The 27,304-nt window shown below is 45.2% G+C and overlaps 1 protein-coding gene across 3 annotated transcripts; it reads left to right on the top strand.

Moving 5' to 3' along the window:
• The first annotated feature begins 1,712 nt into the window (after positions 1-1,712).
• Positions 1,713-27,179, top strand: LOC308471461 (bMERB domain-containing protein 1-like). Of its 3 annotated transcripts, XM_080995454.1 has the most exons (7): positions 1,728-1,798; positions 1,870-2,078; positions 6,699-6,819; positions 18,780-18,853; positions 20,861-20,975; positions 21,785-21,858; positions 23,025-27,179. In XM_080995454.1, exons 2-7 carry the CDS (start codon positions 2,000-2,002, stop codon positions 23,141-23,143), a joined length of 582 nt encoding a protein of 193 aa, XP_080851580.1. In that variant the 5' UTR covers positions 1,728-1,798; positions 1,870-1,999; the 3' UTR covers positions 23,144-27,179. The 3 variants fall into 3 exon arrangements, with proteins under 3 accessions (XP_080851581.1, XP_080851579.1, XP_080851580.1); XM_080995455.1 differs by lacking the exon at positions 1,870-2,078 and having other exon boundaries at positions 1,713-1,798; XM_080995453.1 differs by having other exon boundaries at positions 1,723-2,078.
• The last annotated feature ends 125 nt before the right edge of the window (positions 27,180-27,304 follow it).

Genomic DNA, 27,304 nt, shown 5'->3' on the forward strand with positions numbered 1-27,304 from the left:
TCAATGTCGCATTAGAAGAAAGCCAAAGGGAAGAGAGATTTAAGCCAGTTGCTGTGGTAGCTGGAAGTAGGGCAACAGACACAAGAAGGCTGATGGTTTTGGGTAGGAGGCCAGGTGTGGTGACGACAAAAGCCTCACCTATTGAATTCCTACTTATTATGCAGCTAATAAAGCTGCAGGAGGAACCTGGCCTGAAGAAAGCAACCCAAAGGCAAAGGTGCATTCATTTTGGAGACTGAGCTTATAGAAGTGTTGTCAGAGGAAGAGAGAATTCTTGCTACCTTCTTCCTCGGTGAGATGCTGAAGAGATGAATAGAGGGTATAAAAAACACAAATGAGTTGGTAACTTATCTGATACTTTGCTCCATGGTATCTAGGGGAAGGTTTTGAACACAGCCAAACTGCAACTTAGATCAGGGGTCTGTTTGAAAAGTGCCAATCAGCTGAGTTTACTCAGAAGCATAAGAAGGCACCTGCAGGATCAGACCAAAGACCTGACTAGTCCAGTATCTTATTCTCACACTGGCCAGATGCCTATGAGAAGCCCGTAAGAGGCAATGTCACTCTCACACTCAAGATTCCCAGCCATGGGCATATATAGCCTTTTCCTCCACAAATTTGGGTTGTTTTATTGCTTCATCTGTGAGAGTTTTTAGAAATGTTGGTGTAGGATTTATGATTTTAATTGTATTTTACTGGTTGATTATTTAATGTTTGCAAACTATTCTGGAATTTATTTACAAGAAGGTCAGTTTAGAAGCTCCATAGCTAAATGAAACATTTGCGTCTTAACTGCCTTGATTTTAAATAACCACTTCTAAAGCCCTGTACTCAAAGTGCCTGTTGAATGGTTTGCTTATTAATGTCCTCATTGTGGGATGTGAAACACAGAGCAGTCAAATACAACATTTCTAGAGTGGACATAAAAGGGGGTGTCTGGACCAGCCAGTTGGAACTTGCTGTTTCCTCCTGGGCTGGGACAGACTTCCTCTATATGTGACCAGAGATGGGCGTGACCTCACCTATGCAGGCAAGAAAACAGCACAGGGGATGCAGACATCTCTCTCTCTGACTCCATTCCTCAAAGAAGCAACATCATCTTAGCCTGAGATGCTCTCTTGGCTTGCAGCCAAGAGAGGACAAAGGAGCTATCTCCTTATGGGATAGATTCCAGGTGTATATATTTTGTAGCTTATGTCTGCCTTCTGGGATCCATCTGTGAACAGAATGTGTGTGAATAAACTTTTTTATACTTTTATACAAGACTGTCTAATCTTTTAAGAGGGAATAAAGGGGAATTACCAGAAAACTTATTTTAGAGGCTTAAACGATCCTGGCAAAGATGTTATCTGCTGTACAAGTTAGAAAGGAGAATGTTACTCTGCTAAATTATAGAACTAGTGTTAACTAGTTGGGAAGGATATAATTCAACAATATATCCTCTCCTGCCTCCCTGAACATTCCCACACTCATAACATTGGGCTTAATTTCATTCATTTGCTTTAAAAAGTAGTACCCTTCTCTCCTCCTGAAAAAAAGTCCTCAGTGCTGACCAATGTACGTTTTCCCACTGACACAACATTCATCTCACCCCTTTTAAAGCCATCTAAGTTGGTGCCTATCACAACATCTTGTGTTTTGCTGATGAGTAGTTTGCACTTATTTCCACCAGAGGGCGGCTCTTGGTGTCATAACAGAGCCACATCTAGTCTCCTGCAGCCTCTGATTCTATTTCATCTTTCGGCAGCTGTGCTAAAGCATCTCGGTGTGGAACTAGCAGGCAGCAGCTGCTGGGCAGGTACCAGGCTTGGCTGTATTCTGTGCTCCTTTGATTTTGTTTCTCTCTCTATTTAATCATTCCTTTTCCAGAGGATGGGCTCTGACTTCCCTGCAATGTGTGCTCTTTAGAAGTCCTTCTCCCTAAGAAATTATGCTCATCTAGACAAACAAAGAAAAAAAGATTAGAGGGGGAAAAACATCCCACAAGCGAGAGGCAAGGATGGAGAAAGAAACCAAGGCATCCACCCAGTACGGATCCCTGGAGTCAACCAAGTGGAAAGCAGCAGATGCAGGCAAAGGTGAGATTAGTTTGCACACCTGGGGCACAGCAGCGAAGTACCAAATCCCTCCCTGTTACTCACTGCACCCCCTGAAATGGGGCTTAAATCCTTGCAGATCTGCATGATGTGTGTGTATGTGTGCCAGTATAACATTTGCCTGCTGGGTGTCTGCTATTTTCTGTCTTCCTTGAAAGTTTCGCAGCAGTGGAGGTGGAGGTGGATGTCTTGTTCAAATCCCACCCCCTAAAAACCCCACTCCTGGTGATGTTATTATTGTTATTATATAGATATATGAATGAGACCCCACCTGTCTGTCTCACTGGCAGTGGAAACGGAGTACGTTTGCATTGAGTAGTGGCAGGCAGCAGGGAAAACATGAGTAGAGAAACCTGGCCGAGGACCAGACACTCTACTCTCTGTTCATTCACAAAAAGAGCCTCTGGCGTGGATGGAGTTTGACTGCTGGGCACACTCTGGTAGCTGGGGGGATGCCTCAGTGCATGTGTGGGCATTACAGAACTGGCCAAAATGAGAAATGCACATGATTTGGGGTTTCCAGGAAAGGCCACGTCCCCAAGGGTGAAGCTGAGGGGCATTGAGGTTAATTGATGGCTTTTAGCAATACCCCATGAAGGCACCAGGTAAGGATTTACTCCTTCTCTACTCAGCTATATACCATCCGTGTCAGTTCCCAATTTTTGTGAATGGGCATAACCGGGCAAGCGACAGGCAGGAAGGAGTTAATGCCAAAACTTCCCATTCAAGAATTCAGCTATCTCCTTCTGTTGCTTAGAGAAGCAGCCGCACCTTACCAGTACAAATGCCTTTATCAGATCCTCGGTACAGTGTAGACTAGTGGCTAAAGCAGCATGCAGGACAAGGATGTTGCAGTTCCTTCCCCTTCATCCGCTGCTGGTGGGTGGGTGTTTATTATGTATATATATGATACACAGAAGCATATTGGCATCAGGAGCGTCTGGAGCACATTTGACCTGCTGCCCAAACCAAGTCTGCCTGTTTCAGCCAGGTTGCATGGCAAAGAAGACCCTGTTGCTTGAAACAGTGGGTCTGGGCACTTGGCTGAGTTAGGTGGGTCACCTAGTGCAAAACCAGTTCAATTCCCCAGGCAGATGAGGCAAATTATGCAAGGTGGCTCAGCTCAGGTCTGGAAGTAGCATGCCAGCTTGGGCTCCTATGGTACTTCCCACACAAGCTGAGAGTACATCGTGTGGATGGGTGTGCTTTCTCTCAGTCCCCAAAGCCTTCAGCTGGCTCCAACCAACAGCTACTCCCCCTGGAGGCTAGAGACAGCATGGGGTTGGCAGCCAGTGGTTTAATCACTCCCACCACAGCAGGTGAAGTTAATAGCTCAGTTCCGGACAAGAATACAGTGGTTACAGATGCTTCAGGTTACAGACTTGGCTAACCCGGAAGTAGTACCTCGGGTTAAGAACTTTGCTTCAGGATGAGAACAGAAATTGCATGGTGGCAGCAGCAGCAGCGGGAGGCCCCACTAAAGTGGTGCTTCAGGTTAAGAACAGTTTCAGGTTAAGAACAGACCTCCAGAATTAAGAATTAAGTTCTTAACCCGAGGTACCACTGTATAGCATTTTGTTTGTGAGTTCTCTTAGCATAAACTATGGGATTTTCTGCTATAGCTTTTAGGGTGGACTAGTAGTGCAATGGGAGAGGGGGTGCATTTTGTGTGTGTATGTGTCTCATCTGCCTTGAAGTAAAGGGCCTTTCATCTGTGTTAAGTTTCCGTAGCACCTAATGCAGTTCTTAGCATCTTATACGACTCAGCCTAAAGGGTTAGGGGCCATCATCAACAGATTTGCTGGAGATGGCTGTGGTGCTAGGCTCCTAGCCAGCATCTGCTTCCTCCAAAGTCACAGGAGGCAGATGTTTAAACTTCCATCTTCTTCATTCATTCTTTCTTCCCAGGTAATGATCACAGCATTGTTTAGCTCATAGGTTTTCAACCTTTTTGATTCCACGGCTGCCTTGACCCAACTACATTCTTCCTGTGGCACCCCTGTGGGGCTCAGAAGCCCAGTTATGTCACCCCTTGCCTGCAGAGCTGGCAGCCTCTCACCCTTTTTCAAACACCCTCCCTTGTGGAGTGTTTCCTCAGCCTGCTTTCTTCTCCCCTCTCCTTGGGAGTGCTCTGGGCAGCCGCCATCCCTGGTCTCTTAGCTGCCCCCTCTGACCCAAAGAGAGGTGCCTCCTCCCACTGCTCCACAGGGGCCTGGGAAGCACCCCCTGGCCAGCCCCAGAGACACCAGCTTGTAGCCAGGGCTGCTGCAACAAGCAGCTGTGCAAGCCTTTGGGAGGCAGAGATGCAAGAGGGTATCAGGGGAGGGAAGAAAAGCCAGAGGCTGGCTTTTTCCTCTGACTTGACTCACTGGCACAGGCCAGTGTTGGGAGGTCATTTGGCTCCAGTAATGATGTATTGATCTCATCACTTGGCTCTGCTAGTGCATGCCAAGGAAGCTGGAGATGGCTTTTATACACTTTGTATAAAGATAATGCAGCTGCATGTCTGTCCCTAAATCCAAAGGAATAATATTCTTCAGGAATGACTGGTCCAGTTAGTGCAAAATACAGAGCACGAGAGATGATGTTGGGGTTCAGACTTGATTGCATGCCAACTAATTCTGCCTATTTGTGTGTGTGAGGGAGGAGCAATTTTGCAGGAGACTTTCACTGCAGGTAGATGCTCCATTCATTCCGGTAGATGCGTGTTTTTTCCCATTTTATTTTAAACGTTTATTTCCATTCATCCAAACCCATTCCAGGGTGGTTTGTAGGAATATCCATAGCAGTGCTGGCACATGGTGGGGGGAAAGGACAGAAGTACAGGAAGCTGCCTTAAACCACATCAGACCATTGGTCCATCTTTAGCTCAGTTTTGCCAACACTGACTGGCAGTGGTTTTCCAGGTTTTCTGACAGGGGCCTTTCCCAGACCTACTTAGAGATGACCGAGATGGAACCTGGACCTTCCACATGCAAGTCAGGTCCACAGTCCTTCCCCAGAAAGCAGAGGGTACAAGACTCAGCAATAGAAACTTTTTTCATATTGTAAACTGCCCTGTGATCCTCAGGTGAAGGATGGTAAAGAAATTCAACAACAAGAACAACTATTCAACTCTGAAATGAGGCTACTTCCTAACATCTGTGAGGGTGGGAAGAGAATGTGCTTCAAGGCTGCCCTTGGCTCAGTAGGGGTGGTAAAGATTCATTATGTATTTGAGATCACATGCACTTCAAATGCAGGAAGTGCCCTAATCCAATCAGGATGAATTCTGAGCCTGGCATTATGCAAAGAGCCAGGCTTTATGTTTGTTAATGGCTCCTCTTATGGTTGAAAACAACAACCTCAAAGCAGTTTACAAGAAGGTAAAACAAGAAAATCAAGAAAAAAACTCACAACTTTGAAACAATGAAGGTTCCTAGGACTTTTGCAGTCCATTTCTGTGTCTGCAAGAAATGTACGCAGGGGTTGCATGTTTGCTGCAGCAATGTATTATTTTAACCAAAACTGTACACAGCAATATTTTGTTACTGTAGTAAATAACTATTTTTCATCCCTTGTTCCAAGTATCACAACTGCTGAGTCTGTTCTTATTTGGGGAGCAGTTGTTTGAATGTCATGAGCACCTACTGGACGGTGCCTGTGACATGCAGGATAACAGGAGCCACTTAACTGTTCACCCTGCCCACTTGTGCCTATTGAAGGACCTGTGGAGTCCCCCCCCATAAAGTCTTTGCTTGAGTTCTTTGCTTGATGTAGGTGAGAGAGCAACTTTTCCACCAAGAGAACCTCTCTCCTTCCAGAGTCAAAATAGCAGGCCAGTCCTAACTGCTACTCCCTGGTGGGTCTTCTCTAGAGCACAAGCTTTTGTTCTTTGGACCTTTGACACAATAATAATAGCGCAGTGCTGTTCCCCCTACGCGGAAAGGAAAAGGCATGCACAGATAATTCAGTCTCCATCAATGCTGGTTTTGTTTCAGAGATTCCACAAGGGATTATAATAAAAAAGCTAAGATGAGCACATTCCCTGTAATCTTAGTATAAGAGTGCAGGCTCTGAAATTGCTGGCAGACTCTTGACAACTATGTCAAGAAGATATGAGGGGAAATGTGCTTCTCTAGAGGTATAAAGAGAGAAATGAGCCCCCCAGGCATTGCTGTGAAAGAAATATGTCTGCCTCAGGGGAGTTTGGAAGAAGGAGCTGAGGAGCAGCTGCCATCTATGGAACTAATTCTCTGCAGTCCCCCCTCCATTTCTTCAGTGATATTTTCATGCCATTTTATCAGCTCCTCTTAGATCCTGTTGAAGGCAATGATATGAGACTGAACCGTGGCTCTCCAGAGGTTGTTGGACCACAACTCCCATCATGCCTCATCCTAGGCTGTGCTGGCTGAGGCTGATGGGAGTCGGAGTCCAACAGTGTTGGGGAGGGGCACAGGTCCCGCATAGGCCGTATAAGGCAGCCTGACAGAAATCAGAACTTCTTCGCCATGTTGCCATAAATTAGAAGAGATTCCAGTCTAATCACTGATGACATTGCTTGCTTTCCTGTCCACCCCCATCCCATCTGCTAACTGAGTTCCTTTTCCCTTTTGCCCTCAGAGGATGAGATAGTGTCCATGGCCGACTCCACAACGACCATTGATGACATCGAAGGGGAGCTCTTTAAAATTGAGAGGATCCGGGAAGTTCTGGTGCGGAGGGAGTCGGAGCTCAGATACATGTGAGTTGGGAAACTAGAGAGCAGGATGCCCGTGGGAGGGCGCTCAGCAAGGTGCAAAGTCTCCGTGGGCACGATCCTTTCTCTTTCCACCACCTATAAGGAGGCAAGAGGCAGCTGGTCCGAGGTGCTCCTCTTCATCTCTCCCTCTCTCTGTCTAGATCTGCTCAGTTTCCCTCTCCCTGCTTTGAGCTCACAATTTAGTCTCTCTCGTTTTCTAATGGCCCTGGAGTCTGATGATGCTCTCTTTGAAAGGATGTAGATTTAACTCAATGAGAAGAGTCCACAAGAGTATCAGACCTCTCTTTCAGCCTGCCTGGGTGGGCGGGATCCCATGTTTTCTCAGGCTGCATATGCCAACTTTAGGAAAGGTCAAATAGCCAGTCTGGCCCTCTGCATCATGGAACATCACCCCCCTCCCTGAAGCGTGCAAGGGTTTCTCAGCAGACAGCTGATTGGGAAGCGGCTCATGGGAGCGTGGGTGTTTTGAAAAGAGCTGCTGTATAGGGTGCCCAATGCTGCCGACTAAGTTCTGTGGATAGTGAAAATATGAGGTGGGCTGCCACCAGCCTCTTCACCTAAACCTCTTCACCAAGCCTACATGTGCAGAAGTTGTGCACATGTACATGCTGTACGCAGAATCTGCACAGCAACCACGTCACAATTTCTCCATGTTTGAACCAATGGAAAGGGACTACTGCGTGACCATGAAAACATTTCCTGGACTAATCGTTCTGGTGTCACAGGACACTGTTATCTCGCTGAGGCAAAACCAGGTCAGGGGAGAGCTATGGATTAAAAATTCAGGAGCTCCTCCTGACTATTCATAGATGCACCAAGAGTGGGGACCTTGTGTTTATTCAGACATTGTTGGACTGCAACTCCCATCAGCCCCAGCCAGCACAGTATAGTTATCTCCCCCCTCTGTCTCTCTCAGATATATATATATATATATATATATATATATCCCCCCACTGAATTGGGTTGGGAGGTAAAGGGTGTAGCACACTGTTCCTGAACATAGAAGTTTGGTTTTACTGTCACAGCCAATAGTCATTGACACTGTATATGGTCCAAAGGCTCAAGGGGCCACCACCTTGAAGGTCTGATCAGTGCCTGGACAGGAGGCAGCCTGGGAACCTCATGTATGCTGCCTTGGGTTCCATTATGGCAGGATGCTGTTGTAAGGAAAATAAACAATAAGTGCCTAATCGATTGAAAAGCCACCCAAGCTAGCAACCGGTGACACATCTTATGGTACAATTTTTCTTCTCAGTCCTGAGCCTACCACAGCCCCTGCCCCTGCCATGTCAATGAGAATGAGATATAGCATCGCACTATTTAGAAAATGCAAAAAGAAACTCATCTTCTCTTTGATGACTTCCAGCATCTGGTACTGCAGAGACTGACTGTAGCTAGCCTAATCTGTGCCAGCCCTTCTGCAGCTAAGAATGACTCAGCTAAGCAAAGCTTCTGCGATCCAGCTGTACTCATCCCAATGCCATAGGGATTGGTCCTCATCAGAGGCTGGGCTGCTGTTAGGAACCTATGTATCCCTCGGGGCATCCATGGATCTTTGGATGTACCTTGAACGCAGGGTTGGCTAACCTGTGGCCCTCCAGATGTTGTGGGACTCCAGTTCCCATCAGCCCCACCCACCATACTCAATTGTCAGGAAAGGGTGGGAGGTGTGGTCTGGCAATGCCTGGAGGACGTGGCTGCTTTAGTAGAACTGTGCATCCTCCTAAGAAACCCCCTTGACAAATGCATCTCATTTTTACGTGATGCATCCTGGCATATATTTCAGACTCAGCCAAAGGGAAGTGCCGTAAGGACCCCAGGGATGCATCCATTGTCCTTTATGCAGCATTATCCTGGAACACAGGAAACTGCCTGAGCCAGATCATTGGTCCCTTTTGCTCAGGGACTGGCAGTGGCTATCCAGAGTTTCAGGCAAAGGTCTTTTCTGGTTTGACTTGGAGACGCTGGGGATTGAACCGAGGACCTCCTGTATGCAAAGCAGATGCTCTACCACTTCTTCTGGTTCCTGTCCAACAGAAAGCATATTCTTGGTGCTGCAATGAACCCCAAACAGGGGCTGTTAGAGAAGAAGCACCCCCAAATATGTCTGCATTGCAGGTTTGGCAGCCCTGGGCTTTCAAGGAATAGCACTGCCAGACTTCTGTGGCCTGTATACACATAGAGAGAGATCTAAAACTGAAGTCAGAGGTGAGTCATCATTCATCAACATTAGCCTAAACCTGACTGCGATGTCAACACTGTGCCTCTCTCCTAGGGGTGGAAAGCCTTCCCATTTGCCGTGTTACAGCATGGCCTTCTCCTTCTTGAGTCAGCATGCAAGCTGACTTTTTCAAGGCAGCGGAAGGAGGGAGAAATTTCTATAGCTCTGATTTCCATGCTACAGCAGCCTTTGTTTGTTTTCTCCAATCTCTGAATCACTCCGTGGAAGAAGCAGCCTAGCTGCAGGTGTCAATATCCACCCTACAGCACACAAGGCAGGTTTGCCAAGGACATGCTCTGCATAGACTGTGGGTTCCACAGAGCAGGGCTAATTTTTGCCTCTGAAAGATATCAACAGGGACAGGAATTTGCAAGGGCCTTTTCCTAGATCCAGATTTATTTTCAGCTGTCCACCCCCAAATTGGCTTAGCCCTTAAACCAAAGATAGGGACCTGTGACCTTCTATACACTGTTGGACTACAGCTTCCATCAGCCCCAGCCAGCATGGCCAATGGTCAGGGATGGTGATGTTGTAGTCCAGAATCATCTGCAGGGCACCAGGTTGCCCTAGAAGTCCTATTTATATATACACCAGTCTTCCATAGAGATGAAAAGTATATAGATGAAAACAGCAGCAACAGCAGCAACAAAATCCAACTATCTAAGCTAGCCAGGCATAGAAGAACATCAACCAGAAGTGAACCAGAAGAAACCGGTCTTGCAGTCACTATGAAAAGAGAGCAAAAAGGTGGCTTACTGTTGTAGCTTACTGTAAAAACAGCACACAACAGAGCTTTCTGGCAGGACCACAGCAGGCAAGTGGGCTCCAGAGATGGTCTTTGGAGCATGATGTTCCTACACCAAGGGTAGCCTGAACAGGACCCAGAAGTGATTTGACAATCCTTGCAACTGGCCTGACACATAGTGGGTTGGAAATGATTGTGCCTTCCAACACCTGTCAGAAGGACTGCACTTAGGCTGAAACTTCTGTAGCATCTTCAAGGGCAGCTCTATTTAGTGTGCATTGCCATAATCAAGCATGGAAGTTACAGAACTGTGAATCAATATAGAAAAAGGAATCATAGAATCATAGAGTTGGAAGAGACCACAAGGGCCATTGAGTCCAACCCCCTGCCAAGCAGGAAACACCATCAGAGCACTCCTGACATATGGTTGTCAAGCCTCTGCTTAAAGACCTCCAAAGAAGGAGACTCCACCACACTCCTTGGCAGCAAATTCCACTGTCGAACAGCTCTTACTGTCAGGAAGTTCTTCCTAATGTTTAGGTGGAATCTTCTTTCTTGTAGTTTGGATCCATTGCTCCGTGTCCGCTTCTCTGGAGCAGCAGAAAACAACCTTTCTCCCCCCTCTAGAGACATCCTTTTATATATTTGAACATGGCTATCATATCACCCCTTAACCTCCTCTTCTCCAGGCTAAACATGCCCAGCTCCCTTAGCCATTCCTCATAAGGCATCGTTTCCAGGCCTTTGACCATTTTGGTTGCCCTCCTCTGGACACGTTCCAGTTTGTCAGTGTCCTTCTTGAAGTGTGGTGCCCAGAACTGGACACAGTACTCCAGGTGAGGTCTGACCAGAGCAGAATACAGTAGCACTATTACTTCCCTTGATCTAGATGCTATACTCCTATTGATGCAGCCCAGAATTGCATTGGCTTTTTTAGCTGCCGTGTCACACTGTTGGCTCATGTCAAGTTTGTGGTCAACCAAGACTCCTAGATCCTTTTCACATGTACTGCTCTCAAGCCAGGTGTCACCCATCTTGTATTTGTGCCTCTCATTTTTTTTGCCCAAGTGCAATACTTTACATTTCTCCCTGTTAAAATTCATCTTGTTTGTTTTTGCCCAGTTCTCTAATCTGTCAAGGTCGTTTTGAAGTGTGATCCTGTCCTCTGAGGTGTTAGCCACCCCTCCCAGTTTGGTGTCATCTGCAAATTTGATCAGGATGCCCTTGAGTCCATCATCCAAGTCGTTGATAAAGATGTTGAATAAGACCGGGCCCAAGACAGAACCCTGTGGCACCCCACTAGTCACTCTTCTCCAGGATGAAGGGGAACCATTGATGAGCACCCTTTGGGTTCGGTCAGTCAGCCAGTTACAAATCCACTGAGTGGTAGCATAGTCAAGACCGCATTTTACCAGCTTCTTTACAAGAATATCACGGGGCACCTTGTCAAATGCCTTCCTGAAATCAAGGTAGGCTACATCCACTGCGTTCCCTTCATCTACCAGGGTTGTAATTCTGTCAAAAAACGAGATCAGGTTAGTCTGACATGACTTATTTTTCAGAAATACACGCTGACTATTGGTGATCACAGCATTCCTTTCTAGGTGCTCACAGACTGTTTGCTTAATGATCTGCTCCAGAATCTTCCCTGGTATTGATGTCAGACTGACTGGGCGGTAATTATTTGGGTCCTCTCTTTTCCCCTTTTTGAAAATAGGGACAACATTTGCCCTCCTCCAGTCTGCCGGGACTTCACAGTTCTCCCCATTAGCTGAAAGTGGGGGAAAAGGTCTCCTGGCAACCTGCCTTTTGAAAAGCAGTGCCAGGTCAATGAGTATACCCAGGGCAGCCATCCCCAACTGGTGCCCTCCAGGTGGACTACAACTCCCATCAGCTCCAGCAGCATGGGACGATGTGAGTTATAGTCCAAGACATCTGGAAGGCCATTAGGGTTGGGAAAGGCTTAACCTGAACAGAGAAGGTGGTAGAAACACCATCAATGACAGTTTTGGTACTCCCTTCCAAACAAATATAAGGGCTGCTCTCTGCCCACTTCAGAGCTGTTATAGACTTAGCCCAAAGTCTTCACCAAATGTTGCTGCTACTGCTGCTGTGATGCAGACTTGCTGGCTGCTAATTGCCTTTTTCTCCCAAGTACCACTGATTATCTAATGAATTCTCCCACGCAGCCACCCACACTGGTGACTCTTGATATGACCTCCATGCAATTCTCTCTTCTAGCCCAGGCACCCCCTTCAAAGTGGTCTAGCCTTGTCCTCCTACTTAAGGGGGGGGGGAACGTACATCAATAGATCCTTGTCTCCTTCAGTGTGAGCTTTGCCCAAGGCCAAAAGCTCTTTTTATTCATATTCGTCTACAAGAAGCAGGACTCTTGGAACAGTATAACTGAGCGGCAGTGTTGTGGGACTAAACTTTCTTTTCTCAGGTGGCTATGTCCCCTGGCTAGTTGCTCAAATGGTAGCATATCTTGCAGAGGAAGGTGTGTGTGTGTGTGTGTGTGTGTGTGTGTGTGTGTGTGTTCCTTTGCTTCAAGGAGCTGTAGCATAAGCATAAATAAAAGTAGAGTATTGAAGTGGGGTCTAATTTGGAGCCTGGATATGCTTCATGGGTTGCCATATCCAGGACTGTGAGTCAGATTTGAGAAGCCAACGCCTGCATTATATTTTGGAGAATTCTTATTTTATAGTGGAGCCTTTGTAACACTGAGGCTCCTAAGATAGTGGGTTCTCTGGTATGTGTTTCTTTCACAATTTTTATCCAGAAACACAGGAAGCTGCCCTATACTGAGTGACATCCATATTTTCTGCACTAACAGTGGCTCTTGAGTTTTAGATAGGGGATATTCCCAACCTTACCTGGAAATTCCAGCGGCTACACCTGGAAGCCTTCTGCATGCAAAGCAGATGTTCTACCACTGAGCTAAGGTGCCTTCTCACCCTGCCAGATCTGTTTTCTGTGAAACAGAAGCACAAATGTTCCTGACACTTTATTTTGATATGACTGGCAAAAGGCAGAAACATGTGAACAGCAAAAAGACATCATAAGCCTGTGAAAGTGACTTGGAAACTACAACTAACACAGAATGCAGCTGCCAGATTGCTGACTGGGGGTACAGAAGATAATTAGACTTGCTGCTTCCACTACAGCAGCTTAAGAGGTAGGTAGCTAGCTGACTGATTAGGCAATATGTGAAATAGTCTTTTAGTTAGCAAGGAAATTGGTTTAAGTTAAGAATATTTCTTCAAGTGATGCTAAAAAGACCTTTCCCACCCAGAAAGCATCACTTGTGAGAGAAGTTTATGCAGCAGAGTGTATTTTTAAATGGTGTCCAATCTTGCCAATTTAGGTTTTACTTTCAAACTACAGATGGTAGGTAGTACAAAACCTAATTTAAGTGTGAACAGGGCCTTATAGTTTTTCAGTGATGAGTTGCAGTGCCTGAAAGAGCTACAAACAGATTCCATGCTCAGTTCTTCTAAGGTAGAGGGGCCCAATTTTTTCCCAAAGAGGGCCAAATTTTACCCCAGAGTTGTTGAGCTTTTTTTTACAATTCAACTTGTTGAGCTTTTTTAAGGATTTGACCCCAATAAATAAACTGCCACAGAGACCAGATTAGGCCCCCAAAACAGACTTTGGATATGCCTGTTCTAACAGAACCACGGATAGCTCCCTCTGTCTGCTTACTGTGCCCCCCCCCCCAGGCCTCCACATAAAATAACAAACCTTATCCCTCTATTAGTTCATTACATATGCAAAAACAAGAGTTCTGACATCAGCAGCAAAATAGATTTTCCTCATGCTGTAGAAGAAGAGTAGCAGTTGCTGTGCTTTGAAAGAGCAATTCTTTGGGTTTGTGTCGGTGGTTTAGCTGCCTCATCCAATGCCCTGCTGAGTTCTGCAGGCAGCTTGGCATCAAGAAAGTGGAAAAGCTCTTCTCCCTCTTTCATGATACTAGAACACAGGTGCATCTGATAAAGCTAAACATTGGAAGAGTCATAATAGACAAAAGACAGTACTTCTTCTCACAGTGTATTATTAAACTATGAAATCCAGTACCACAAAAAGAAGAGGAGGAGTTTGGATTTGATATCCTGCTTTATCACTACCCGAAGGAGTCTCAAAGCAGCTAACATTCTCCTTTCCCTTCCTCCCTGACAACGAACACTCTGTGAGGTGAGTGGGACTGAGAGACTAGCCCAAGGTCACCCAGCAGCTGCATGTGGAGGAGCGGAGACGCGAACCCGGTTCACCAGATTACGAGTCCACTGCTCTTAACCACTACACCACACTGGGATTACTACCAACTCTGGGACAGTGTTAAGAGATGATCCACCAAATTCACTGAGGATAAGGCTATCTCTGGCTCTTGCCACAAGGGCTATGCTCTGCCTCCACAGACAGAGGTAGTATACTTATGAATACCCGGTGCTAGAAACTACAGGAGGTGAAGAGTGCTGTTGTGCCAAGATCCTGCTTGCAGGCTTCTCATAGGGATCTGGTTGGCCACTATGAGAACAGGATGCTGGACTAGATTGGCCACTGGCCTGCTTTAGTGGGGCTCTTTAAGTAAAAAGTGGAGGAACAGCCTGTCCATTTCTGGCCTTTCGTGTTTGTTTGTTTGTTTGTTTGTTTGTTTGTTTGTTTTTTAACTTTTCATTTTCTCACTCATTAGAATCTTAGAATTGTAGAATTAGAAGGGATTCCAAGGGCCTTCTAGTCTACAATAAAAGCTCAACTTTTAGGAAGTAAAAACTGTGGAATTGGTTTTCTGGAGCAGATACTAAAACCTGAATGCAATCACCATGGAATTTGCAGCAGGGAAAGATCCACGATATAAGATGATAGACATTTGTTACCTTGACATAACAGTTTGCTTTGCAAGCATTTTCCCAGAAATCCATACAGCAGGCTGTAGGCACTTTGCACTGACTTCTCAATACTTTCAGAATAGCCAGCATTTTAGTTAAACTCTGAGCCAACAATACATCCATGACAGTGATGATGTCAACTGCAAGGGAGCAGGAACTCTAGATCAGGGGTCAGCAAACTTTTTCAGCAGGGGCCCAGTCCATTGTCCCTCAGACCTTGTGGGGGGCCAGACTATATTTTGAAGAAAAAAATGAACGAATTCCTATGCCCCACATATAACCCAAGATGCATTTTAAATAAAAGCACACATTCTACTCATGTAAAAACACAGTGATTCCCGGACTGTCCATGGGCCGGATTTAGAAGGCAATTGGGCCGGATCTGGCCCCTGGGCCTTGGTTTGCCTACCCATGTTCTAATGCATTAAGCCAAGGAGGACTATCCTGTATTCTCAGGTCTCAAGAGCAAAAAGAGAGATATAACAAAATGTGGAAATGTCTGTTGCTTAAAACCTACTGTGCATTCAGATGCATGTTTACTCAGAGGCAAGCCCCACTACATTCAGTGGGGCTTACTTCCAAAAAAGCATGCATAGGATTGTGATCTTACCAACTCTCCCTAATCTCACCCCCCCCATCCCCAATTTCTTTACATGTGGAATTGTAGGTTATCAATTTACTATGATTCAAACTGGTCGGTCCTTCCGGGGTTAGGAGAAATTGTATTGGAGGTTGGACCTAGACCACAGGTTGTCCGTTGGCCATACCTGCATTCTGCTATTCTTAATGGGATACGGTTCATAATGTGGAATTTGGTGCTCCTGGAGATTTCCTGCTATACAGAAGTATGCCTCTAGCCCTCGTGTCTGCAGGGAAGGGGGAATTATTATAACGAGAGTAGCTGCTACAAAGGGTTTAGGAATCAAATGGTACCTAGGTGGGGCCTTCACTCATCATTTAGGACCATTTTTCTTTTCACTTATTAAAGACAGGCTGAGCAAGGCTGTGTGGATTAATTAGCACATCAAAAGACCTCTGTGAAAAATGGAAAACTCAAGAAAAAAGAGAGATTGCCAGGATGGTTACATAATGTAATGCAATTAGATGCACTGTTCTGATGAATGTAACCCATGTAAATTATGAACATAATTCTTTTGCTGCGGGGATGTGCTATAGGAGGTAAAATTACACAGACATACACAAAAGGTAGCCAACCCAAATTCGCTGATGGATAATACAACAATCTCTATTGTGGCACTGTAAAGCAATTAGATAATAAAATTTCATTAATTTTAGCCAGCTTTCTTTTGTTGTCAGATAAAATGTATTTGTTTAAGCCAAGGGGTCTCAATAAAGCATTACAGAATTACTGTACTTAGTAATTCACATTCAATTTAAAAATAAGGCATGAAATGGGAGTAAAATACCAATGTTGTTGTTGTTTTTTTAAAAAAGAATCCCAGTTCTTAAATTGTATCTATCTCCTTGCAATGCAGTTGAACAGCTCTTAATTTCTGCTTTACTGTGCATGGCTCTTTGAGTCACTGCAGACAAAATCTATCTGCTCATATTGGAGCACCCACAATACGATAGTACTGCACAGCAAAGTTTATTATATATTTGTTTATTTCAGTACAATCATATCCCACCTTTCTTCTTTCAAGCATCTCAAGATGACATACTCAAAGTGGTTCCCAGAAGATCTCCCATCCAGAAAATGACCAGACACAGACCTGCTTAGCAGCAGCAATGGTGACTGCATCACATGCCCCTAGACCATGCCCTGGACTAAGGGGAACTAGATCAATGAGACATAGTTGACATGGTATACTAGGACTACCTATAGGAGTTGCTGCTATATTGTTTCTGGGACTTTTCCTTGTGTTGTTGTTGTTGTTGTTGTTATACCCCACCCATCTGACTGGGTTGCCCCAGCCACTCTGGGTGGCTTTCAACAAATATAAAAGCATAATAAAACACTAAACATTTAAAACTTCCCTATACAGGGCTGCCTTCAGATGTCTTCTAAAAGTCAGATAATTGTTTATTTCTTTGACATCTCATGGGAGGGTGTACCACAGGGCGGTTGCCACTACTGAGAAGGCCCCCTGCCTGGTTTCCTGTAACTTCACTTCTCACAGTGAGGAAACCACCAGAAGGCCCTTGGAGGAGGACCTCAGTGTCTGGGCTGAGCAATGGAGATGGAGACGCTTCTTCAGGGCTGAGACCATTTAGGGCTTTAAAGGTCAGCACCATATGTTCCAAGTACACAGCCATTAAATCTTCTCCATTTTCCATGGCTTGCTAGCCATAGATGGCATCAAGCATCACTGCAAGCTAGCGAGCATGGATCAATATAGATAACTTTTGCTCCCAGCAGCCCCAAGTTAAATCTAGCTAGGAATTCGATTTCTAACCCTTAATGATTCTAAGAGTGATTTGGCACCCAAGGCTACAGATAATTTGCAAACCACAGGTGCAGTTTCTTCTGACTATCACTAAGTTGTCCTTAGAAAGGTGAATTAGTATCTCACTGCCACCTAATTCTTGAACTCTGTTTTCCTTCCTCTGTCTCAGTCCTGTCCAAGTTATGATTCCTGTATGTGTGCGCTTGTGCTTCCTGAAAAAGAGCATTCCAGGTTATCAGATTATCTTAGAAGAAGCCCTCCACCCAAAGATGCTTCTTGTAATCCTAAAAGCATCACATTATAAAACCAAAGTGCCGTCTAAACTGGAGGAGAATGGAGAGAAGAAACAGCTGGCATGTGGGGAGGAAACCTGAATAATGTCTTCTGTATAAAATTATTTCTTGGCTTTGAATGGGTATCAACACATTTGGCTGTATTCTCATAGGGTTTCACCGGTGACCAAGATAAATTATAGGGTTGCGTATTTAGAGAACAGTATCCTCTGGAATTATTCAGCTTGTGACTGAGTCATTAGAGGAGCAACATTGATTCAAATCCATTTGCTGGGATGCAGATCTATAGTTTATTATTTCTGTCGCACTCCTCAGTGTACAGATTTCTCCTCTTATTCATGAAGACAGATTAGGCTGAAAGTTAGTGACTTGCCTGAAGGGCATCTACAGCTAAGTCAGTTTCATGGCTGAGAGAAGATTGTAGACTTGATCATCTTTGTTCAAAGCTCTCATAGCAGGCTGCCTTTGATTTTTTGCAATAGGTTCTGTGTTCCTGGGAATATCTCTCCCACTTGGTCCCTGCCATTGGTTCATGATACCTTGCTACAATGTTGGAGCTTGATCTCCCTCGTTACTGTAATCTACTATAAGCCCAAATGCCTATTCAGAAGAAAGGGCAAACCCATACAAGCTGTTCATTTGCACAATATTTGGTCATTATTCCACACATTCTAGTGCAATTTTCTGGTCGTGTTTCATTGTCACAAGGGTGAAGAAGTGCTTTAATCTACTTTAAATGTGTGAACACAAGTTCAGGTATGCGATGTAATAATACTGACAAATCTGGAGGTGTCCAGAGGTATCCTGCGATGTCCAAATATCCAAGACAATCCCAGAGGCTTTGGAAGCAGCCTGATTCAGTCTGTGACATTGCATTGGACACCCACCTTAGAAGAGCCCCAGTTCTCTTCAAATCTTCCTGATTTGTCTCGGGATTCAAGGGTTTGTCTGAAGCAAATGTTCACGCCCCTAGTGTAAGCCCTCCTTCCAAGACGAATTGTCTTCTACAGCTCCTTAAATGATCCCTTGTTGCATTCTGCATGTAGAAACACATGCTGCTTCACTTACCTGTCTCATGTAGCAATTTACTAATTTGGAAGAAAGGTTGTGGAGCAGCTAGAGAGTTTTAAAGTGTAAAATGCAGGTGATGGATTAGAAAGTGGAAAACGATAAACAAGAAATATTCCACATATAATCTGTTGCAAGGTGGTATCAAAGGCCCCAAGCGACTGGTTTCAGCCAAATGTGTCCAACCCAGCTTGGAGTTCTTCCCAGCAGCATGCTGAAAGGTAAATGATTAGGATTTGCAGCAAGGGATGCTCAAGTGACTTGTCTCTGTGGTCTCTTGTGGACAAGGGATTGAGGCTCCCTCCCTTGTCTTTTCAGGATGGATGACATCCAGCTTTGTAAGGAAATCACCAGATTGAAAAAGGAGTTGCAGAAGCTGATTGCAGTGCCAGGTAAGGCCCAAACCCATGGCAACTCTCCCAGGGAGTGAGTTTTCTTAGCACCTTGTTTTTCCATAAAGCTTTGTTGGTGCCATCCGCATGTATTGAGGTATGAGGAGCTTGTGACCTCCAGCTATTGCACAAATACAACTCCCATCACCCCTGTCCACTGGCCATGTTGGATGGGGCTGATGGGAGTTGGAGTCCAATAACATCTGGAGGGTTGTGGATTCCCCACCCCTACCCTATTCACCAGTGGGGTTTGCCATTTACAGGATCACTTGGCCTCCAATGCACTAAGCTAGGAGAGGATGTTGCAAAGGAATGTGAATTAAACAGGCCAATGCAAAGTTATCGTAAGACTTTTCTTGTCTCAGAGATGCTTGGCTCGCTTTGGAATCTGAATTTTTAAATGTTAAGCAAGGCAGGAGGAGAACCCAGGCATCTCAGAACAGGTGAAACCTACTAAAGCTGTATAAAACCCATTCTGCCACAACTACCACGGGGGAAAATAAAAATAGTTTTATAAATAGGTACTGCTCATAGCATTGTCTGTCACACCCAGTCCCAGTTAAGGGGTGCCATCATTAAGAAGGGAATAAAGGTTAGAAAAAATCGAGAAGAACCTTCATGAAAAGGTTGGGAGGAGGAAAGAGCCTGTGGGGAGGAACAAAGATTTACAACCATCCATAGGAGGTCATAGTGGAAACCACCACTATGTTTGGTTGGAGATGTTTAGACAGAGGGCTGCAAGTTGGGCCTGAAAGTCATTGTCTGGAATCCTTGTATCCTGAACCACAGCCCAAATGTTTAAATACGGTAAAGTTTCTCAAGTCCAAGGTGCATCCTCCTTTCCTTCATGGTGCAGCTTGATCAGTACCAACTCACTCTCTGTTTGTACAACAGTGCCCTACAACATGGGTCTTCATCCTCCAGGTCTTGTCCACTGCCTAGCACTGAGACTTTCAGCCCTGCCACTCTGCTTCTCCTGCCCCTCAACCACTTCCACCTCCACCAGGAAGCCAAGTTGTCCTTATGGAGGGGCTACTCAAATGCTGCCTATCCATTGCCGGAGAACAGTTGGGTGCATACTTTATATTTATCTATTATCTATGTATTTTAAAGTGTGTGGATGGGTTTTTGGAAGACATGTGCATGAATTTGTTCTATGTGTGGAGATCAGTGCATGCTGATCAATGCACGGTTTTCACAGTCAGGCTCTATTCCAAGGTCATGAGTATCATGATGATCAGTAGTTTCTTATCTGACGTAGTCCTCGTCCTCCTTCACAGCCATTGTAACATAACAACATTGTTGTCTTCTGCCTCTTCTGCCCTTGAGGACTTCTTGGATCATTCTTTGTCCAGCTTCTCCCCTTTGACCTTATCATCTTGGGTGACCCTAATGGGAGTATGAGACTCCTGATGGCTTCGCTCACAAGGAACATAGGAAAGTGCAAGGCCATTCACCACAACAAGGTGATGATCCTGCGAGTGAGATCTGGCCTGCGAGCGCTCCAATTGGAGAATAGCCTCTACCAAAGGCATCATGGACTTTGAAGAAGCATGGACTTGAGAAGATAGGGAGAAACGAACTCCAACTCTACAATTCTATGATTCTATGAATCAGTTAATTACGGAGCAGTCTAAAGTCAAGGAAGAGTGGAGAGGCCGATCCACTGTCACATTTTGACCTCTACAAGCTTCAGAATTTGTCTTTCCTTTTTGCTAGTTCAGCTACAGGTTGATGTACCTCCACTGAGCTTTTGATTCAGCAACACGAGAAACACATTAACATTGTGTATAAGATGCTCAGGAAAAAACAAAATCAAAAAGGTATTTGCCTGGCATTGAAAGGATGGTAAGGTAAGTGCCAGGAAAACCTTTGTGGGGAAAGTGTTCCACCACTAGGATGCCACTACTGAGAGGGCTCTGTGTCAGGCAGAGGACACCCACATATCTCTCGTGCAATTCCTCTGTCATTAACCTATTGCTTTGTGGGTTTCCCCCTATTTTGCAGAAAATAAAAAATCTAAAGAAGACAAGCAGCAGGAGGAGGAGCTAGTGCAGCAGATTCACAAACTTGTGGAGACTCGAGATTTCCTGGTGGATGATGTGGAGTTTGAAAGGCTCAGGTACACATGGATACCAACAGCTGTGCCAGCTTCCTGGCTCCAGCTCAGTGTTGGCATGAACCTAGTGCTGTTCATATATGTTTTCCACCTTTCATCCAAGGAGCCCAGATCAGCATACCCAGGGGTTATCCCATTTTATCCCCACAACAACACTGTGAAGTAGGTGAGACTGAGTGAAGGTAGCTGGCCGGGAGTCACCTCGAGTATTTGAAGCCAATTTTATCCACTAGACTCTTTGGTTGGGGTATGCAGGCAGACTTTGCTTCTGTTGCCTCCTCAGTCCCACACAGGGCAATTGTAAATGTGTGTGCTGTTAAATTCATTGTTGCATATTGTTTTGTTTTTTTAAGGGACTTTTCCAAAGGTAAGGTGAGGAGATGGGCTTACTCTACATCACTCACCAAAAACTCAAATCATTGTCTCCAGGGAAGATCAACCTTTTTGATCCGTAGATTTATACCATTGCTTCCGGGCAGTATTGCAATACTGGAGTCTAGGCAGATTTTAAAATGTTTTTTTTTAATAAAGGACAAGAAACAAAGGCTTGGGGTACTGGTACAAGCAGGGGAAAGGAGCTGTGCATGTCAGTGAAGCACCACTCTTTCTGAAAGCAAATATTCCCTGGAGCCAAGAAAGAACAAAAAAGCAGCCTTGTCCTTCACAGAGATCTGAAGAACAATAATTCAGGATACCTTGACTCTAACCTATCTGGATTATAGCCATACCTTCACACACACCAAGCAATGGTTGCTTATTGCTGGGATGCAAATCTCATCCACAGAGTAGTAACCAATTTCCTCCTTCCACAGAGAACGAGAAGAAGACAAAGAAATGGCAGAGTTTTTGAAGACCAGGATTTCCAAAACCTGCCTTCCGAAAACAAGTAGGTACTTGGGAGTGAGCAGCCTCCCTTTCCACTGCTGTGTGTATGTAGGAACAGTGTTGTGTTTCCTCCATGCTATATCTCGATCTCTGTCATCTTTTTCTATATCTCTATTGCACCAAGAAAAGTTGAAGTCTGTAACCTGTGTAAATGATGCAAATTTGCATAATTTAGATTAGGTGTTATGATTCTGCACTGTTTGCTCTTTTGCATTCATAGATCTGGGTTTTGCTATCTTGCATGGCTGAATCCATTGCATACATGCTGCTCCGGAAGGGAAGCCATTTGTGTGAAGAGGTTCCCGTGCAGTCTGGAAAATGTCCATCAGCCAGATGGACACACACATACATACACACACACACACGCACACGCACCCTGCCCAAAAGGAGGAGGAGACGTTGTTTGCAACTAGAAAACAGCTGGCCTGTGTGGGAAGCAGCTGCTTATATGATTTGTGCATATTATTTGTATTTCTTACTTCATAATCAAAAAGATCCTGAATTATCTACTTTTTAAAAAATGAGTGGCCCAATATTTTTACTAGTATATCTTATTAAAGTCCAGTGTAAATGTGACAAGTTTATGTTTGCAAATATGCACACACAGATACTTATCAGCGCTGGCAGCTGTTCCCACTGAGTGTAGTTTGGAGTGGAGGGTTGGTGCCTTTGTGATTTGCTGCTGCCACCCAATATACAAATATACACATGACTTGGTTACAATGGTGGCTGGCACTCATTGGAACTAGCAAGGCAGAAGGCAGGGAGGTCAACAGTAGGTGGAGCCAGAGCCAATGGCAACGCGAGTCAACAAATTCTAGTTTTGTCTCCACTCTCCTCCCTGCCAAGTTCTAGAAGGGCAACACTGAGAATAAGGAAGATTAAGCTTACAGCCAGTGTCACGCCCTGGACTGGCTGTAAGGAAGCAGACAGGTGGAGGTCTGGTTGAGGGCAGACAGAGGTTGGTGGGGCAGTGCCCCATTTGCCCATATGAACAATCCTCCACTGGTTGGTTATGGGCCAGCTTTAAAGCTCACACCTTCCTTCCCTATGAGTTGTGTGGATCCCAGATGCAGACACCTGCTTACCTCAGGCAGATTGGTGGCTATCATAGGGCCTGAGCATGAGCCACTGTTCCCATAGCAGTGACTGTTTGTTCCTTCACAGCTCCAGTAAAAGAAAAGAGGATGACTTCAAGAGGACAGCAAACCTCTACACCATATGTAACAAAGACAGGCCTCACTCTTCTGAAGGAATGCTGCGGCTTCACCTGCTCGGTCATGTAGGCTGGGGCTGTTGTCCATATTGCCCACCCCACCCACCCCAAAACACAAAATACATTCATGGGCAAGCCCTGCCCTCCCACACCCTGGTCAACTGGATCCATTCAACTCATAGCAGAGTCACAAGCTTGAGGAGCAGGGACAAGGGATTCTTTTGCAGATGACATGGACCTTGCAAGCACATGTGGAAACTGCTGGGGGCCCAAAGGCAGGGCCGGCATCCACCCACCTGCCGACCAAAACCAACCCACACAATCAGGGTGGGCATCACAAGCAGAGAGCCAGTATGTGTGCTGCCAAATGGGAGGGCCAAACCACAGACAAAGATTTCAGCCTGCTGCCTTTTTCCTACCCTTTAACAGGGCAGACGGGGGGGAGGGAAACAGGAGCCCCCAGCCTGGATACTATTTGCAGTCTGGCTACAGGGTGGTGAACCAGAGAAGGTTTCAGGCAGCAAAATATTGTTGCCAAGTGCACACAAACAGATGCACACAAGCACACACATGCAGACACAAACAATATGGAAGGACCGAGCCCTTCTGATAGTTTAAAAGCAAGAAGAATCAGCAGAACTAATACAACACTCTCTGCCACCCCCCACCCCCCGTCTCTCTCACACACAACCCCGGCCTCTCAGTAATGTGGATGTTGCTCTTCTTCATTCCTTCTCTGATTAGCAGGTTACATCGAAACCGCCATGAAGTTACCTAGCAACTGTGGGGCACTGAGCCTTTCACCGTATCATCTCTGCGGCCGCTTCCATGTGCAGAATGACGGCAATCTGTTTAAGTTTATTCTTAAATTACCGCCCAGCAGCAGTCTCATTCAGAGCGATCATCAGCTCTTCATTCTTCATTCTGTTCAGCGCAAAGACGGGTGGCTAATTAAATGCTGCTTCAAACGGTGTGTGAAAATGGGTGTAAGGAGTATGTGCAGAGGAGAGACTACCACGTGTGAATGCACACATGTCTGTTTTGCTGTCAGCTACACCTTCTGGGAAAATAGGTGCTTGCATGGTCTTCACATAGGATGGTGTGCAGAGATATAGACATGCATACTTCCCCCATCCCTATAAGGGAAAAGACACATATTAAGCAGCCCAGAGAGTCCCAGAAATAATGGATTCCTAAACCATCCCTAGCAGGACATCCAGTGTCCTCCTTTAAATGGTTTCTACAGCAGCCCCTACTGTATATTCCCAATATTTTTTTTGAAAAAATAAAAATAATGAGGAAGCCATCCATAAAAATATACTTTATATCAGTTTGCTACAACTGAACCTTCACCCACTGCTTCTTGTCGTTTCCCTTAGTTGCAAACTTGCACTCTTCCTCTATTTTATGGCAGCCATTTATATATTTGAAAAGTGCTCTTGTGCCCTCTGCTTCTTGCCTTGAACTCTGCAGCCCTTCCTCTTGAGATGCCTCATTCTACCGCCAATTGGTCAAACTGGAGCACTTTCACACTTCAAATCTATGGGGTGGGATGTAGCTCACTGGTAGAATATCTGCTTACTATGCAGAAGGTCTCAGCTTCAATTCCTCCAGGCAGGGCTAGGAGAGACTCCTTGACCGAAGCCCTAGAGAGCCACTGCTGGTCAATGTAGATACTAATGAGCTAAGTGGACCAAGAGTCTGACTTGCTATAAAGCAACATCCTATGTACCTAAACAGTCTGCCCAGAGCATTCTCTTCTCCAGATCACTTTCCCACAGGTCTCCAGGAAATTGCCAAGGCATCCCTGAGAGTTTCAGCCTTCCTCTCTACTGATCATGCTTCTGGCACCAAGGCAAGTGGTGAGCACTTCTGTCAGGGGCAGAAAAAGCCAAAAGCTTGGTCTTCCAAGCTGTCATCTTTATGACACCGAATGCCACTTGTGTTAGAGGGACCAGGCCATGAATTGGAATTGAGGAGGTATGTGTGGCTGTCAAATTGAAGTGAAGCCCAGCTGCAGAATCTCTGTGCATTCATGTCTATGTTTGAAGTGCTGCAGCTAGACAAAGAAGCACAGGGACCTCTGCTGTAGCATTATGTCCTCCTTTGATTTCCTATTTCCCACCTTGGCAGAATAGCTTCTGGGGGGTATCCGGGATTGTTTCTCACATGCTTGGAGTTAGGGTGGCCATACTTGAGGTGGACCTACTTTTTGAAGGCCTATCAGAGGGCAGCCCTCTATTTGAAAGCATCCTCTATATCTGGTGTGGGGGAACCTTCACCTCTCCAGAATCTGCTGACCTACAACTCCCATCAGCCCCAACCAGCATGACCAATGACCAGAGATGATGAGAGCTGCAGTTCAGCAACATCTAGAAGGCTGTCTGGTCCAAGTCAGGTTTGAAGATAAAGAACTCCAAGAACAAGAAATGCCTGGGCAGCAAAATGGGCACAGGTCATCTCGCCACAATCTTCCCTGCTATGGTGAGATGTATTGTATTTCTATTTAAATTACAGTAATTATTTCTAAGCTTTCACCTATACATATAAATTATCATATGCACATTTTATGCAAATCTGTGTTCTCTTTTCTCCTTTTTGATGATGCATTTTGTGACGCTTAAATGGCCACCCTATCTGGCAAAGGTTAAGAGATCAAACCCCAAAGGTCAGAGGTCAAGGCTGGGAGGGAAGTGGGTGTCACATGAGCTCGGCAAGCAATGGCTAATGGGTGTAGTACGCACCCTTTTGTAAACACTACTTTCTTCACAAAATGAATTCAAGCTCAGAGGGCTAATGTGGATCAAAGGCTCAGATCAGAAACCTGTGCTAATGGCTTTGTGCTCCAGCTAGGAAGGAAAATGAAAATCGCAGCTGCAAGAAGTGAATAGCATAGTGTCCAAATGAGATGAATTGGAAGTGATTAGGATGAGATGAGGGGAGAAGAAGAAAGACTGTTCTGAATGGCTAAGGCACACAGGATACTAGCTTCATCAGGGATGGCCACACATGGGCACGTATCAGTTGTATGTGCCTGCCTGTCTTATATATACACTTATTCTAAGTCCTGGCAGAACGCTTTCAGAGAAGGCTTGTCCAGAACCTTGATTTGGCTGTGGCTTTGCCACAAACCATAGACTCATAGAACTGTAGAGTTGGAAGGGACCCAAGGATCATATAGTCCAACCCCTTGCAATGCAGGAACCTATTTAGTGAATCCTCCAGAATAGACAGAACGCACCCCTTTCCCCATCTCACAAAGGAAAAGACACAAATGCCTTGAGTTTCTCTGACCCCATAAATTTGAATACATCCGCAGTGCTGAGTTGCAGGGTTTTTTTGATTGGCATCTTTTCAAATGCGCACCTTGTACTGTTTTATCTTTTGTGCAGCGACATGCAGCTTTGAATTAATTGAGGCCTGGGGGTAAGAATGGGGAAATGGAAGGTGCGGGTTTCATCCCTGAACTCACCTAGCTTAAGGACATCGTATTTGGTTGTTCTCCAAATGGCTATGTATGAGTGGGAAAAGTAAGGCTCCCCAATTGTGAGAACAGGAATTTCTGAGGTATGCTCATTCATAGTATCAGTTAATTTTGAAAGATGGGCACACACCTACTTTAAAGAAAGAGGGGAAGCCTTACAAAACAGAATTTGCAGTGCCAGGAAGCACAAAGAGCAGTGCAGTAGTTCTACACTAGCAAAGCCCTTCATAGGAATGTATTTCCCAGTGGAATCGTACACTGCAGCCCACTTTCACACACATCTGGCTCACATCTAGGTTGATAGATAGATAGATAGATAGATAGATAGATAGATAGATAAACTTTATTCACATTAGCCAATGACCATAGCAACATAAAACAAGCAATATATACAATTAAAAAGACAACAATGGGTAAAAAGGGCATTCAAATGACCAAGATAGTGGCCCTTAATCTCACTGCACTCTCGATAAACCATTATCACATCTAGGTTTATAATGAGATGCTGTACCAGCTTCTGGGACCTGTTTCTATCAAGTTGCACTGCTGTCAGCTCCCTTTGACGGAGGCCCAATTTAAGAACCTCATTAAAAGCTACGAGTTGCACTTGCCTGTCTGCATGGAGGTGTCTGGAATCATTAACTTCTCCTTACTTCTTTGTGAAACCCATTTGCTAATGGTGAAATAAGCTTCTTGTTCATGGGTCCCTTTTTATTATAGCAGAGGCTATAATGGCTTTTCCATGGC

Source organism: Podarcis pityusensis (assembly GCF_964106645.2).
Source record: "Podarcis pityusensis genome assembly, chromosome: 2".
NCBI lineage: Eukaryota > Metazoa > Chordata > Lepidosauria > Squamata > Lacertidae > Podarcis > Podarcis pityusensis.